Here is a 17418-nt window from a genome sequence, read left to right as displayed (position 1 = left end):
CTATGTCACCCAGACTATCTTTGAACTTGAGGTGATCCTCCTGTCTCATCCTCCCACATGCTGGGATTTCACAGCTACATTTAGACTATTGGTTTTTTTTTTTTTTCCCTTTTTTTTTTTTTTTTTTTTTTTAAATTTCAAGTTCTCCTGATGGTGATTTAATTTTTAAAACATTTTATTTTCTTGTTTAGAGTGGATTTATATGAGTACTTGCACACACACAGAGGTTAGCAGACAATTTGAGATAGGGGATGGAATTCAGGTTGTTAGGCTTGACTTCGAGTGCCTGTACCCACTGAGCCATCTTTCTGGCTCCTGTCAGGTTTGAATAGTGTACTAATGCACTCGGCTTCCAGCTTATTTTCAAAAGGCTTGTGAGACTTTGGTTGGTTGGTCGGTTGGTTGGGTTTTGTGTAAGAACAGCTTGAAGGCCTGAGATGGAGGTACTTGTGTACAGGCCTGACAACTTGAGTTCTTCCCTGGATTCCACAAGGTGGTGGGAAAGAACCAACCTTGGAGAGTTTTCTTCGGACCCCCCTGCACATACCTTCCATGACAAGTGTGTACCTGTACATACACGCACAAAATGATTTAACTTTGATGTGAACATGAAGAACTTAAAATCCTATGAAGTGTGCTAATCTGGAAATAGAGCTGTCTTGCCTGTTAGATAATCATCTTTTTGCTATCTCTGTGATTTTAACATCGTCATGAGTGGCACATTAAATATTAGGGGGCTTTTGTTATTTTTCTTCCATTGTGTGCTAGACCTATCCTGAGAAATTCCTTTGAAGTTAGGCATTGCCTTACGCTTTCTATTGTTGTGACTAAATGAAACACCATGACCAAAAGCAAGTTGGGAAGGAAAAAGTTTATTTTGCTTATACTTTCACATCACAGTTAATCACTGAAGAGAAGTCGGGGCAGAAACCCGAAGGCAAGAACTGTTGCATAGACCATGGAAGAGTGCTGCTCACTGGTTTGCTCCTCCTGGCTTGCCCCTCCTGATTTTTTATAGAACCAGGATCACCAGCCCAGGGATGCTACCACCTACCATGGGTTGGGCCCTCCCTTACCAATCATTAGTTTTAAAAATGCCCTACAAGCTTTCCTGAAGTTAAGGGCTAGATGGTGACTCTAGCCCATGTCAGGCTGATAAAAACTACCCAGCACAGGCCTACTAATTCTCATTATCTCCATCATTTTGTAACTATCAGGTATCTGTATGTAGCTATTGTCAAATGCCAAATAGACACACATCTAGAGGCAATAAGGAAGGAAGGACCCAGAACAGTCTTAGAGCGTATTAATTGAGGGATTACTGTCTAGCTTTCCTCCAGTTAGACTGAGCTATTGGCAAAATCAGAATTTATTCTCAGAATATAGCAGTGAGAATGAACACTGAGAATAGTGTTTCATAGTGTCTCATACCTGTAATCCCAGAACTCGTGTGGCTGAAGTAGGAGTTCAAGGCCAGTCTGAGCTACATACTGAGTTTGAGGCCGGACTGTACCACTATATGAGGTCCTGTCTCAACCCCTTCGCCTTCGCCCCACCCCACCTCCAAAACAGGTAGCCTGCTGCCCTTACATCACTCATGTAGGGCGTGGTAGCACATAAAACCACTGGGATGCACAGGCAGGTGGATCTCTGAGTTTGAGGCCAGCTTGATCTACAAAGTGAATTCAGGAAAGCCAGGCTGTGTAGAAAAACCTTGTCTTTAGGGCAGTTTAAAAAAAGAAGGGAAAGTGTTTATAACCTGATCAGAAGCAGCAAGCCTACCTAGCCTTGCCCTTGAAAGAACTAGAGACGGGCTATAGATGAAATGGACAGGAATAGCTGGTATCTGTCTTCATAGAGACAGTTGTATATATGTAAAAGGAAATCACTAAAATCAGGAAAGGGAAAGTGAAAACTTGGAATAGTCAAAATAATTATCTGAACATCAAACTGGGCACAGCTGGAGAATATTTTAGTAAACTAAAAATTGGAACTGCCCAAAGGTTAGAGGTTTTTAATGAAAGGTTAAATATATAAGGAAAAATGAGATGCCGGGTAGATCCTAACACTTGGAGAATGACTACATAGAGCACAAAGCAAGGCCATCACGATGTGCAGTAGAAGAAAGTGTCTCCACAAGTGCTTTGTGCCTCTAATGCACAGTTGAATAGTACAAGTGGCTGGGGTCAACTTTGTACTGCCTTTAAAATTGCTGATAATGCTTGATTTCATTATGTGGTTTGTTTTAGAATTCTAAAAACTTATTCTAACACTTCCAAAATCTACTAATTTGTTGATTTTTAGGAACTAAAAGTTGAGTTTTGTCATCTTTTTTCCAGTAAAATTGGGAGGATCATATGACTTTGCTGTTTTTTGGGAGGTGGAATGGTTCCGAGACTAGGTTTCACAGGGTAGACCAAGCTGGCCTCAAACTCAAGAGACCCACCTGTGAGATCTGTTGCCATCTTCTGGCCGCCTCAGCCTCCTGTGAACCATGCCAGGAAGCTTGGTAAGGTAGAGCAGTTATGAGAACCAGAAACTCAGAGACTTGGGTACACCCTGTTCCCTACCAGATTCCTGGCCTGGAACACATACATGCCACACTCCCCACATAAGGAAACATGACCTGTGGTCAAGTAGGCCCAGAGCAGAGTATCCGTGCTAATGAGGTACCTAGAGTCCCTGAGGGTTTAGCCAATAAACTTTCCTTCCCAGACATTCCTCCCTGCAACAGGCATTTAATCTTAGGTCCACCCTGAGAAGTTGGTACAGTAATAAGCTATGCATCCATTTTCCATGATGAACAATCAGATAAACAGTTTAGAGCCTTGGGCTGTCTTTTTCATAAAGAATCGCCATGGGGAGCATAAAGGGGGTCTGCAGAAGGCCTCTTTGTGCTTCCAGCCAGAACCACAGCCAAGCTAAAGACAATCACCACTGACCTAAGCTGGAGCTTCCTCCAACCCCCACCCCCACCCCCACCCAGACCAAGGTTAGACACCATCCCCAGCCCACACACCGGACCCTGCTCCCAACTCCTTGTGACTCAGAGACACCTAGATATCAGGGAATTTGGGATGCACTTACACACACACACACCACACACCCTCCCCCACCCCAGTCCTGGGCCTGTGGACTGCAATCCAACTCCCCAAGTTTTGCCTCCCAAGTGGCCATGCCCTGAGGCAGGCAGAACGCAGACCAACAGCCTCCTGCACACTTGTTGTACATAAAATGCACACATTTAAAAGTAAATGTTATTTTTAATTCAAAATGACTGATAACATGCATTATAAGATATAATTGTAATTATAAGATAAATTGTATAATTTATAATTGATAAAAATGTTTTGTGGAAAAATATAAAGGCTTCTAAACAGTAAAGTTTAAATATTTTTTTTCAAGAGATATTGTACGCAGGGAATGTAGCTCAGGTGATAGATTGTTTGACTAGTGTGCAGAAAGCCTTGAGTTATATCCCAGCACCACATAAAACTGACTGTGCAATAATTCTTGTAGAGGGAATTGTAGGCAAGAGCAGTTATATAGTAAGTTTGAGCTAGCCTGAGCTACATGAGATCATGTTAAAAAGAACAAAAGGCTGTAGAGATGGCTCAGCAGGGAAGAGTCTTTGCTGCTCTTGCAGCGGTTCAGAAATGGATTTCTGGTTATGGGTGACTTACAGTTGCCCGTAACTCCAGTTCCAAAGATTAGATGCCTGCTTCTGGCCTCTGGATACCAGCACAATACAGGGGCACACACATAAGTAAAAATAATTAAGTCTTTCAAACAAACAATGGTGTTGGAAAGATGGCTCTGGTCAAGAGCACTGGCTGCATGACTAGAGGACTGGGATTTGATTCCCAGCACCCACGTGGCAGCTCACTGCTGTATAACTTCACTTCCAGGAGAAATGACATCCTGTTCTGGCCTCTGGGCACCTGGGCACTGCATGTACAAATAAAATAGAAATGAAGGGGGGAAATTTTAAGATAAACCATTGTAATGGTTTGTTATTTGCATTTACATGTTACTTTTTAAAATTAATTGTCTTGGGGATGAGAAATGGCTCAGGGGTTGAGAGCATTGACTGCTCTTCCAGAGTTCAATTCCCAGCAACCTCATGGTAGCTCACAGCCATCTGTAATGGGATCTGGTGCCCTCTTCTGGTGTGTCTGAAGACAGTGACAGTGTACTCATGTATAAAATAAATTTTCAAAAATCTTTTTTAAAAAATTATTTGTCTTGTTGGCCTCCTCTTTGTGGGGTGGACGTAGATACAGTCCTGCTATATGCCCAGGCTGACCTTAAACTCAAGATCCACTTGTCTTTTCAGTGCTAGGATTAGATGATGCTCAACTGTAATAAACAGCTGCATGTTTCTCTTCACAGTACACTTACTATAAATTTTATTTTTCTTTAGGTCCGCATAGCCGCTAAATTCATCACCCATGCACCCCCGGGGGAGTTTAATGAAGTATTCAATGGTAAGTAAAGATTAATATTGAGTGAGTACTCCTTAATCACTGCCACTATTTAGCTTTCTCCCTTTTTTCTTTTTAAATTTTTATTTCATTTATTTAGGAGAGGGGGGCAACTTGTGAGACTCAGTTCTTTCTTCTCCCACATGGGTCCTTAGAACTGAGCATAGGTCCTCAAGCCTAGCAGCAAGCTCCGAGGTAGCTCACCAGCTCTTCTCTTTTAAAATTTTGGTCTTTTGAGGCCCCAGCTAGACTTGAACTCTTTGAGTGCTAGAGCATAGGCATGCACCAACACAGCTAGCAGTGAGTGCTTACTCTTTACTGATTGTTACCTGTTATAACCTTTGCTAAAGAAATCAGCATTCAGAGTCATTGAAATCATTTGTTTAAGGCAACTCAGCAGCTGAATGTGAAAGTTAAGATTCAGTTCTAGGTTTAGGTCAAATACTTAGCTTTGCCTAACCCATCAACTAGGAGATTGCTCTCAGATAAGCAAAGACTTCAGATAGCTGTCTTGTGGCTCACAGCTACAGTTCCAACCCTGGGATAGCCCTGGAGGTACTGAAGAAGGGAGATTGCTGCAAGCTCCAGTACAACCTGGACGAAAGGTTGTCTCAAAACTAAAATAAAGTGAATAGAAGTCGGGCAGTGGTGGCACACACCTTTAATCCCAGCACTTAGGAAGCAGAGGCAGGCGGATTTCTGAGTTCAAGGCCAGCCTGGTCTACAGAGTGAGTTCCAGGACAACCAGGACTATACAGGGAAACCCTGTCTCAAAAAACCAAAAAAAAAAAAAAAAAAAGAAGTGACTAGAGATTTAATATAGCTTTATATTTTAAAGGAATGACAATAAATTGACTTTTCAAATTTATTACTTTTTTATTCTTCCTGTACCTTTTAGTTTTATCATGAAAGATAAAAGCTTCAATTTTCACTGCCTTTCCTCAAGTCCTATACACAGAACATTTCCCAGGACTATTGTGGCTGAACTTCAGATTGTATCTGAAGTTTATTAAGTTCAGATGATACACATCTTTAATACTAGTGCTTGAGAGGCAAAGGCAGGCAGATCTCTGGCTTTGAGGCCAGCCTGGTTTACAGAGTTCCAGGACATCCCAGGCTACATAAAGAAACTCTGTCTCAGAAAACAAAACAAACAAATTCAGATTCACACAGAAATGGTGGCCCATGCCTGTAATCTCAGCACCCAGGAGGCTGAAGCAGGAGGATTACTCTCATTCAGACCAGCCAAGGGTATAGAATGAACCTTTGTTTAAAAAACAAAAATCAGAAAAAGCCAGTAAATTTAGTAAATCAGTAAATGTACAGACTGACCTTTATCATCTATTCCGTATAATATTTGGGTAGGTGTGGTGATCCCAGCACTTGGGGTGCTGGGACAGGAGGATTACAAATTCAGGGAAACCTAGACTGCATAGTGAAACCTGGTCTCAAAACTAAAAAAAGAGATCTTGGTTTTCAGATGGTTTATCTATGCCAGGTCTGGTGGTGTATACCTATAATCCCAAGCGTACTTGGGAGGTGGAAGCAGGAGGATCGAAAACTCAAAGCCCTGCTTGGCATGGTAGCACGTCTTTAATCCCAGTACTCAGGAGGCAGAAGCAGGTGGATCTCTGTGAGTTCCATCATAGCCTAGGCCAGACAGCAAGTTCCAGGACAGCCAAGAAAGAGAAACCTGAAACAAAAGAAAGGGAAAAAAAAAAAAAAAGAGAGTTGTCTTAGCCTTAGCTACAAAGTAAGTCTGAGGCCAGGTCAGAGACTCTTGTCTCAGACAAATTAAGAAAAATGCCCTAATGTAGCTCAGTTGGTAGAGGGCCTACAAAGCATACAGGAACCCCTAGATTTAGTCCCTGCCATGACATAAACTGGGCATGGTGATCAAGGTCATTTGTAGCTGCTACATGAAGGAATTTCAAGCCAACCTGAGTTTGAGATCCTGTTAAGAAGGAGTGAAAGGGGAGCAGGAAAGAGAGATGAATAACTTCCTTAAGAATTTTTGTTGGGTTACTATAGCAGACAATTCTGTAGGAACCTATGAACATTACTGTCCATTACTCAGTACTATGTTTAGAGTTTCTACACATAGATTATAGCTGAAGATTCATCTTGCAAGCCCTGAATTTTAAAAACATATTCTAGAAATGGGCTAAAATGTCTTGCGTTTGTTCTGTACTCAGTACTCCAATGCTTTCCTCCTCAGATGTCCGGCTACTGCTTAACAATGACAATCTCCTCAGGGAAGGGGCAGCACAGTAAGTACCTCCTAAATCCACGGGTGGGTGTCAGAGAGCTCAGCCAGCCCGGGCAAGGTACTCAGTGGCTCAGCACTGCAGACCAGCGGTCCCAGTTCATCCCTCTCTAACAGTGGGTAAGCTGGTGACAGTAACAGAAAGCAGTTAGTCTCTGGTTTTCTGTTACAGCTATGACCATGTATTTGAGGGAATAGACTCTTAAAAGAATGTGCTTGTTTGCTTGTTTGTTTGTTTGTTTGTTACTCCATGGTCAACAGTGTTTAGTCCATAGCCATATTGATTCATAATGTCACAAACATGTGACAGATTTCTTGCCTAATGGCAAACAGACAGGCAGAACTTGGGACAAGATATAGCCCCAAGGACATGCATCTCCTGTGAAAGGGTCATTACATACACACACACACATGAAAAATGCTGCTCTAACTCAAATGTCCTGATTTCCAGTTAGGAATGGTTATGCCAATACAGAGTTCAGATGCTTTGGCTGCTTTAATTACACCCACAGACACTAAAGCTCTGTGTGTATGTGAGTGTGTGTGTGTGTGTGTGTGTGTGTGTGTGTGTGTGAGTGTGTTCAAACTCTTGCAGATTTCTTAAAGAACCTACGTATTAAAGAAGTTTGTTTTGTTTTGTTTTTTCCTGAGCCCAACTATTTAAGTTTTTTATGGGGATAAAAAATTCTCTTTTATCTGGGCAGTGGTGGCGCACACCTTTAATCTCAGCACTAGAGAGGCAGAGGCAGAGGCAGATGGATCTCTGAGTTTGAGGCCAGCCTGGTCTACAGAGTGAGTTCCAGGACAACCAAGGTTGCACAGAGAAGCCTGGTCTAGAGAAAGGGGAGAAAAAAGAAAGAGAGGAAGAAAAGTTCACTTTTACTTCTGTAATGAAATGCTCTTGACCAGACTCTTGTTGGTGCCTAGGACATGGCTGTTTCAGTGATGCTCGCCATCTTTATTACTTCCTGTATAAGCTGAAGGAGGCTTTATTATAGCTGGGTAAAGATAATACATTAGATCGGCCTAGGATTTACTTTCTTTTTTGTATTTTGGAGCCAGTGGTTCTAACCACAGTACCATTCCCTGATAGTGCCTAGCACTTCTAGTATAAGTAGGATGTTAAATGTCACATTCAAGAGTGAGGTTCATTTTGAATGAGATGACATTGTTAAGTTAAATAGAGAATGATGTGGAAAGACTTAGGGTTTAGAATAGTTACCAGCTATGTATTCTATAACTTTGTAAGTGGGCAGAGCCTGAATTGAGGCAAGGCAATAATAGTTCAGAGTAGAAGTGGTGAACCTGGGGAGAGAGATTCTGGTTGTACTTCTCTCAGAACTGTTGGGTTGGAGATGAAGTGTCAGAGAAAGAAGCGTTAAGGATGGTTTCAAAGTGTTTGCATTAAAGCAGCTGGGAAAGTGGAGATACTATTTACTTTTTCAATTCTTTTTTTAACTAGTGCATTTGCCCAGTATAACATGGATCAGTTCACACCTGTGAAGATAGAAGGCTACGATGACCAGGTAATGACTGCCTGTTCCATGGTCTGTGCCGGGTAGTAAAGATGTAAAAGCCAGAGCAGATAGTAAATTGGCTGTTAATATATTTATGTCTTTGATTTTTAAAATAGTCTACATATTTAAAAATTCTTAGCCGGGCATGGTGGCGCATGCCTTTAATCCCAGCACTTGGGAGGCAAAGGCAGGCGAATTTCTGAGTTCGAGGACAGCCAGGGCTACACAGAGAAACCCTGTCTCGAAAAACCAAAAAAAAAAAAATCTTCTTTCCGGTAATATTAGGTGGGTTCCCCACCACCACCACCCCATAGGAAAAAAGAGTGCCATTGACTTGACATGTAGGTTCCAGAGCAGTGCAGAGGAAGTCTAACAAAAATAGCAGAGACATTAATTTAGGATTAGCCTAAGTTACTCAAGGAATCTGCTACTTAGGAGATAGGAACGAGAAAAGGATTTCATTTAGTACATTTTTGGACCATGTAGTTGTATTACTTAAGTGCTCACAATAATACAATAGCCCTGAAAAGTCTCATAAAATATGTAAAAATGAATACATGAGAGTTGGTGTGCTAGTAGAAATATATATACATGGATAATACATTAGATAGAAATCAAGATATAAAGGGTATTGTTGGGAGAAAGAAAACATTGTTTTATTTTTATGAGAATAAAAATGATACATGGTTTAAAAGTCAATGTGGAAAAGAAATTAAAAGTTAATTTTCTTAGGATATTTATTATTTCTTTTTGCAAAACATGATAAGAATTGTCTTTTTTTATAGAACTACTTATATTTGTAATTCTTCTCTGGAAGGTCTTAATTACAGAGCATGGTGACCTTGGTAACAGCAGATTTTTAGATCCAAGAAACAAAATTTCCTTTAAGTTTGATCATTTACGGAAAGAAGCAAGTGACCCGCAGCCGGAGGATGTGGATGGAGGCTTGAAGTCTTGGAGGGACTCGTGTGACAGTGCTCTGAGAGCCTATGTGAAAGATCATTATTCCAACGGCTTCTGTACTGTTAAGTATCTGCCCGTTCCTCGGAGAACCGTTTAAAGTTACTTGTCTTACACTTACCTTACCCTTTGACCCTTTACCCCACCAGACTTTACTTCTTTTCTCTTGGTTATTGTCATCTCCTTATTTTATTCCTTAAATAATTTCTAAATTTTTGAAATTTCTTTTTTAAAGATTTGTTTTTATTGTTTTTTAATTAAGAATGAGTGGAGGGAGGGTTTGCATGTAAGCCCAGGTGCCCCTGGAGGTTAGAGACATGTGATCCCTGAAAATGCACTTACAGCTGTTTAAGCCGCCTGACATGGATTCCGGGGTTTAAATCCAGTTCTCTGCTAAAGTAGTATATGCTCCTAATTACTGAGCAGTTTCTCCAGCCCTGGAAAATTTGTTTTTAAAATCTCAGTGCAGAACACTTTAAAATATCCATGTATTACATTTTATATTTCTCTTATTTACTCACAATAAATCACCTCTACCCATCAAAAAGTTATTAAAGCCAGGTTTGATGATATACTTGTAATCTTAAAACATTTGGAGAGGGGCAGGGGCATCAGGAGTTCAAGGCCGTTGTCTACTCTACAAAAGTGTAGCCTGGACTATGAGGCATCTACTAAGAGTGCGGGGTGGGCGGTGGGATTTATAGTTGATTGTATCATGCTTAGCTTTACTGGGGTTTTAGCTTTTTGGTGTTGTTTTTTGGTGTTGTTTGTTTGTGGGTTTGTTTTTGTTTTTAATAAAGACAGAACCTAGATACTGGCACGTGCTAGGCAAATATTCTGTCACTTAGCTGTATCCCCGATTGTCATTATAGTTTGAAACAGGATCACTAAGTTGCCCAAGCTCTCCTTGAAACTTATTCTGTAGTCTAGGTTGACAATGACTCTTTAGTCTTTCTAAGAAGCCCCAAGATGCTGGGAACCCAGACTTGTACCAGGCCTGCCTGCATTTTTAACTTTGTAGTTAATAAATAAAATTATATCTTTATAGGATGTATAACATGATGTTTTGAAATATACCTTGTGGTATAACCAAGTTGAGTATAGAAACTTGGAACATATTAACTTTCCCCCTGGTTGGTTGGTTGGTTGGTTGGTTGGTTGGTTTAGATGGGGCCTCAGGCTATAACCTAGTCTGGCCTTGAACTTGAGATGATTCTCCTTCCTAAGACTATATACTGTGTACTGGTATTTCAGGCTTCATTCACCACACCTGACCTGTGTGTCTGTGTGTCTGTGTACAGTCTACTCTAAGCAGTCTTCAAATATACAGGACATAGTTACTAGTTAGACTTTTAAACCTGTAGTGAAGACAAATATAATAGGGATATAGCTAGTTAAGATCACTATGAATTCTTGAGTGGTTTAAATCATAAACCAGTCACTTAACTAGTTGTGTGGCCTTAGGTATAAATTACCTAGCATCTCTGTGCTTCAGTTTCCTCATTTATATAATAAAACAGTGTTATTGTGAGGATTCAGTAAGTTAATGAAAGATGTTAGGACCGTGTCTGGCACAATGTAATCTATACATAAGTGAAAGGTGCCATTATTCTTACATGTTTTATCTTTTCTAATAATAGAGGAAACACATCATTGTAGCTAAGTACAGATTTCCTTTTCAAACATTTTTCGGGAAAGGAGACAATACATTCTCTCTTGGAAATCAGCTGGCCAATCTAAAGACACTTTCAATTTACCATTATTTCAATTCAAAGTTTATCCACATTTTTATTTGTTTCTTTTTGCGACGGGGCCTTACTATGCAGCTTTAACTGGGATGGAACTCAGAGATCTTACCTGCCTCTGCCTCCTGAGGGCTGGGATTAAAGGCTTGTACCACTCTGCCTGAGAGCTCAGTACCTAAGAATCCTATTGAGACCTTTTTTTCTTTTTAGTTACATGAGCTACAGACAGTGATAGAATTGCCCCAGTGCAGCCTACCGTATCCTAGTAACCTCCATCCTTAGCATCCTTAGAAACCTCTAATTTTCTCTTACTCTGTGTCACGTTTCTGTACAACATGTTCCAGACATTTTCTATTAACAGATGAGCATCTAACCTCTTACATCTAATTAGAATTGAGACTGACTGAAATTTTATTCTTGTTTTTCCATACTTAGAAACCTTATTCTTCCTTCCATTATACTTTTTTTTTTTTTTTGGTTATTTTATTTGTTTACATTACAAATGGTAACCCCCTTTCCCGTTTCCCCTCTGCAAGCCCCCTATCCCACCCCCCTCTCTTTCTATTATACTTGCATCTGAGGCAGAAGGATCCTTCTTGGTTTTATACTGCCCTCTATCTTCAGAGTGGCTTTGTGTACTTTATTTTCTATTCTGGTGTATTCCCTATTACTTAGGCATAAGCTCTTGTATTTGATTTTAAAACAGTCTCATGTTGGCTTCCTTCCATCTTCCTGTCTCTATTTCCCAGGTGCTAGGATTAAAAGGATGTACCACCATGCTGGAATTAGAAATACTTCTCTCTATCACCTTTAAAGGGAAGTGAAGCTGTATCAATCACATGAATTCCTGTAAATTACTTCTGTTTCTTTAAACTCCTCTTTGTACCTCTTGTTTCTTCCTCTTCTCTCCTTTCTCCTTCCCCTAGGTCTACACCTGTGTCCCACCAGGAAATCAAAGACATTTTTCCCTGCTAGTGTATTTATTCATTAGTAGTGCAAGTCTGAACTTTTGACTTTTCACTGTCTTTGCCACTCCATACAAATAATGAGCCAGCATTGTCTTCTGGGTCCTTAATTTCTATATGGTATTTCACACTAAGCCCAGCCACCTGCTTCTATAAATAATCTTTTGTCTAGGTTGCTCTGTCAGCACCCCCACATTGTGAATTTAGGCACTCTCCAAAGTTGTATTTCTCTGTCTAATCAGATGTCAGGGCTCATGGCTGTAATTCCAGCAGTTTGTAGCTTGAAGAAAGAGGATTGGTGTAGGTTTGAGCTCCAGTTTAGCCTACATAGTGAGTTCCAGGCCAGGGTGAGGAACAGAATATAAGGCACTGTCTCAAAAGAAAACCAAGACAATGAAAGCGACAGAGTTTATAGTGCAGTTAGTTTAGGCAAAGCCTAAGCATGAGACTCACACCTAGAATCTCAGCACTTATAGTGTGGAGGCTGGAGGATTGCCAGGCTGGGCTACAGAATGAGACCATCAAAGGGAAAATACACTACAAATGTATTTGAGACTCTACAGCACCATTTGTTTTCTTTGCTTTCTTTGGTAATTGCATTTTCATGCCCATCCCATCTTCTTCTACCCTGAGAATTAGTACTTCTGAGTGCTAGTTAGAGTTCTCATCTGGGTTTCCCAATCTGCTGATGGCGCCATGTTGGTCCACATCATTCAGGTGTAGAAATGCTTTGACTTCTTTCTCCCTTTACCCTTGGATTATGACATACAGCCAGACTTCTGTCTTAGGTATGGTTACCACTGCTATGACGAAACTCCATGACTAAGGTTATCGGGAAAGGTTTTGTTTGATTTATTTATGCTTCTACATCACAGTCTGTTATTAAAGGAAGTCGAAGGGACTCTCACAGGGCAGGATCCTGGAGGCAGGAGCTGATACAGAGACATGGAGAGTGCTGCTTACTGGCTTGCTCCTCCTGGCTTTCTTATAGACTCCAAGACTACCACCCACCATAGGCTGGGCCCTCCCCCATCAATTAAGAATTATTGAGGGCAGTGGTGGTGCACGCCTTTAATCCCAGCACTTGGGAGGCAGAGGCAGGTGGATTTCTGAGGCCAGCCTGGTTTACAGAGTGAGTTCCAGGACATCCAGGGCTACACAGAAAAACCCTGTCTCGAAAAACCAAAAAAAAAAAAAAAAAAAAAAAAAAAAAGAATTATTGAATTCTAATTAAGAAAATGTTCCAAAGGCTTGCCTGCAGACTTATTTTTGGAAGCATTTTGTGTTGTGGCTCCTTCCTCGCAAATGACTTTAGCTTGTGTCAAGTTGACATAAAACTAGACAGCACAACTTTTTTGCATTCTGCATAATATCCCTCCTTTCCATTCTCATTCACGGTGCCCTAAACTTTTGCCGAGGTTAATTTGTAGCCTCCTACTGACCTCTAGCTTTTTTTCCATTTAGCCTCTGTACCAGCATTACCAAAATTAACAGTTCTGGCCCTGTTTTATTGTCTCTTGAAAATAGAATACAGTCCATTCTTTATACCTGCTATTTAACACATGGCCTACTTTTTTCTTTTTTTGTCTCCCACTAGTAGATCTCACCCAACTCCACTAACATGGCAGGACCAATTGGCAGATAGTTAGCACATCCTTGTTTTCCTGCCTGAGCTGTTGAATTGTTCTTAGCTTCAGTCCTTGTCAGACTTGTGCATGTTTTGTAAGGCCCAGCCTACCTGGTATTTCACTTATAGTATGATTATAAGACAGAAGCTGTAGCCTCCTGGGAGTCATTGGAACTCTGTTGCTGCTTTGTGCTCACATCCCAGCAAGGCCTTGTGTTAGGAGCCTGATAGCCTCTGGCACTTAGCGCCCTTCAAGGGTTTCTATTTAGTGCACTGCTAAAACTAAGAAGAGTTTCTTATAGAGTAAATATGTTTTTCATGTCTGTTTTCTCCCCAACAATAGGTTTACGCTAAAACTATAGATGGGCAACAGACCATCATTGCATGTATTGAAAGCCACCAGTTTCAACCAAAGAACTTCTGGTAAGAAATAGATGTTCTCTTGTATTCTTACCTAATTTATATTGTAAAGAAACCAGTGACTGGGGTTTTGTTTTAAAACTAACTTGGGATAGATTATTTATTTAGAGACTTTAGTTCTCCATCTGTAAAATGAAGGACTTAGACATTGTTTAGATTCCTTCCATTTCTAAGCCTTTTGTAATTGTACCCTTTTGTCATACCAAGTGAGAAGAACATGTGATTTACACAGCATGCAGCTGGGAGTCTTAGGTCTCTTTGGGTCTCTTATCCATTCCTTGGGCTGATTGTACAGTATGGTGTTCCCAAGTGGTCTCCCCTGATAGGAGATGAGCCTCTACTTCAGAGGGGCAAAGGAGAAATAGACTCCACATACTTAGGAAAGGCTTGTTTATGATCAGCCACCTGGATCTTTCTTTTATGTAGTGATGATCTTGACGTTGTCACATCAAGTCTATCTTCCACCAACACTATTGCAAACATCTGTGTCTGGTCACCTCTTTGCTGTGCTGCTGCTAATTGTGCGGTATCGTATTCTGTGTGTTTTGATAGGAATGGTCGCTGGAGATCAGAGTGGAAGTTCACTATCACACCACCTTCAGCCCAGGTGGTTGGAGTACTCAAGATTCAGGTAAGAGTCCAGTGTATTTATAGATGCTGTTTAAAATGTCATGTGTTAAAATAGAGGTGCCATTTGCTCTTTGTTCTGGTGTTAGAAATAAAGACTAGTAGAACACTTCCTTACCATGAGCAAGGCTCCAGGTTTTCTCCAAGCCCCACACAGAGAGGAGGGAGAAGAGGGCGTAACTGTATACTGATGCAGAAGAGGTCAGCGGCAGTGAACAGAAGTAGAAGCCTCCTCCTTCCCAGGAGTTCACTGAAAGAACTTTCTGGGCTGATGACGGAGGAATGCTACAGGATTACTTTTGTTCCTTCAAGGATAACAGGGTCTTTGAGGAATAATCAAGTTGGTTTTAAGAAAGAATAAGTGAGTATTAAGTAGTTGGGAGGTGGATGCCAGGTGTGGTGATGCACACCTTTAGTCCCAACAGGAGGGGTGGCATACCTGTGGCTCCCAGTGAGTTTGAGGCCAGTGTGGTCTAAATAGTGAGTTCTAGGACATTCAGGGCTATGTAGAGAGATCACGTGGGTTTGTTTGCTTGCTTGTTTGTTTTTTAAGAGGTTTTGTTTGTTTGTTTATTGTTGTTGTTGTTGTTGTTTTCCAGATAGGGTTTCTCTGTGTAGCCCTGGCTGTCCTGGAACTCACTCTGTAGACCAGGCTGGCCTGAGAAATCCGCCTGCCTCTGCCTCCCAAGTGCTGGGATTAAAGGTGGGCGCCACCACTGTCCCCCTCCCCCCACCCCCAGCTTTTGTTTTGTTTTGTTTTCTTTGTTTTTTAAGAGTTTTTTTGTTGGATTTTGCTTTGGGGTTTTGGTTGATTGGTTGGAGGTTTTTTGTGGTGTTTTGTTTTGATAGAAAAGTTTTAAATTAAAATTAAACTAAAGCAGAGGAATTCTAGACGATATTAGATGTGGTGCCATCTCGTGGGATATCAGTAGTCAGGTGAAGGAGATTCTTGCTGCTCACGTCAGGACAGGCAGCTGAATGGTGGCTGCTGGCTCACTTGCTGTCTGTCGCAGTTGAAGTCTCCTGGTATCTTTGAAGAGATTTAACACTCTTAATTCAGGTGCTTTATTTTGAGCCTAACTGACTGAGTCAGACTAAATATTTCTGATAAATTAAATGTTTAGTATCTAATCATGCCTGTGTTGTATTGTGATGCCTTTAATTAAAAAAAAAAAAAAAGAAAGAAAGAATTGCAAGATTCACATTTTCAAAGTCTGATTTAATCAAAAGCATCTCTGGGGACCAGGGACACAGCCCAGTGGTAGAAGGCTGAAGTAACATGTGTAAGCCCAGAATCCGAGCCTGGCACCAAAAGAGGAGTAAACTAAAGCCCATTGCATGCATGCAGTGCTGGCAACAGTCATCTTTGCTGCGTGAACATTACTTTCTCCTTTTTTACCATCCTGGCCTCAGGACAGACCCAGCTAAGGGGGACGGGGGAGAAATGCTGAATCTTTGCCCTGAGCGTAGCCTTCAGTGAGATCTAAAAGCTCGTAGATAAATATGGCAGGTAGCCTGTTCCCTGACTGGGCATGTTTTGCTTTGTCTACACAGCTGTATCCAACTGAGCAGTGCTCTTACAAAACTTCCTTCCCTAAGATTACCTTGCAAATAAGCTACTTACTTCCCCTCAAATCCTTCTACTGGGGACTACTACTTCATGGAGAGCCCAAGCAAAAATAGCAAAACTATCTTACGGGTTTTGATAATTAAATACACAGTGTGGCCTAACACTCCTGACCTCTTATAATTGTGGCATCGGCTTTAATTTGGCAAATTGTTATACATTTATCTAAATATTTCTCTTTCAAACAGAAAGATTCTAGTTCTTTTTCTTCTCCAATGCACAGAGTGACAGTTCCTGACAAGATGTATAAAAAGGCCTAGTGACTCTTTGTTTATACTTGCTTTTTGTTTGTTTTCTTTTTGAGACAGTGTCTCCTATAGCCCAGGCTACCCTTGAACTTGCTCTCACATATCGTAAGGTAACCTTGAACTGATCCTGCTGCCTCATCCTGGTATATAGATAGGCCTTGGCCACAACGCCAAGAACCTAGAACTTTTTGTTCTGTTTGGGATGAATGCTGAAAAAGCTCTCTACAGTAAGCACTTCCCAGTCCTGAGTTCTGGGGTTCTTTTGGTCTGTGTGTGATACTGGTTTGTCTTGGTTGGTTTTAGACAGCATCTTTTGACCTAGAACAATTATTAACCTTGAATACCTTATCCTCCAAAATACCTTCACTTCCAAAATGCTGAGATTGCAGCCTGTACACCACATGGCTTGTTTCTCTTTCTAATTTTAAGACAGTGTCACATATACCCAATCTGGGGCTGGGCCTGTCATGTACTTGACTTTCAATAGTAAGAATGAGAGTTAGCAAGACGGTTCAGCAGATAAAAGCATTTGTTCTCAAGTCTGATGGCTGAGTTTAATACCCAGTCCCACATGGTGGAAAGGAGACACGACTCCTGCAGGTCGTCCTCTGATCTCCACACATGAACACACACATACACTCAATACATGATTTAATTAAAATAAAAAGTCATATATATTGAATATTATTTGGAAAATTTACTTAGATATTTACCCTTTATATTTCCCATTGGCAGATTTGCTATCCTTTGGCAAAAGGGTGATTCTGATAAGTAACAATTTCTGAAGACTTAAATTAAAGCAGGCACACCGAAGTTTGTATCAGTCAACAGGCCTTTGTTATGGTTTGGTTTTGTTTCATTGGTAACTGGATGTTGAAGGTGGTTCTTCTCTAGAGCAAGTAGAGTTCAAGTTGAATTTCTTTTTTTTTTTT

General features: G+C 40.9%; 1 protein-coding gene across 1 annotated transcript in view; it reads left to right on the top strand.

Annotated features, from left to right (window-relative positions):
- The window catches only part of Capza1 (capping actin protein of muscle Z-line subunit alpha 1), a 41143-nt gene that overhangs the window by 15125 nt on the left and 8600 nt on the right, over window positions 1-17418 (top strand). Inside the window, exons 2-7 of the mRNA XM_021157379.2 lie at window positions 4424-4487; window positions 6703-6754; window positions 8213-8276; window positions 9085-9291; window positions 13908-13987; window positions 14537-14615. Coding sequence (XP_021013038.1) covers window positions 4424-4487; window positions 6703-6754; window positions 8213-8276; window positions 9085-9291; window positions 13908-13987; window positions 14537-14615 — 546 coding nt within the window. The remainder of the gene's footprint in view (window positions 1-4423; window positions 4488-6702; window positions 6755-8212; window positions 8277-9084; window positions 9292-13907; window positions 13988-14536; window positions 14616-17418) is intronic.

The sequence above is a fragment of the Mus caroli genome, chromosome 3 (assembly GCF_900094665.2).
Source record: "Mus caroli chromosome 3, CAROLI_EIJ_v1.1, whole genome shotgun sequence".
Taxonomy (NCBI): domain Eukaryota; kingdom Metazoa; phylum Chordata; class Mammalia; order Rodentia; family Muridae; genus Mus; species Mus caroli.
The sequence above is the reverse complement of the archived record's forward strand: the minus strand, read 5'-3'. Positions and strand labels throughout refer to the sequence as shown.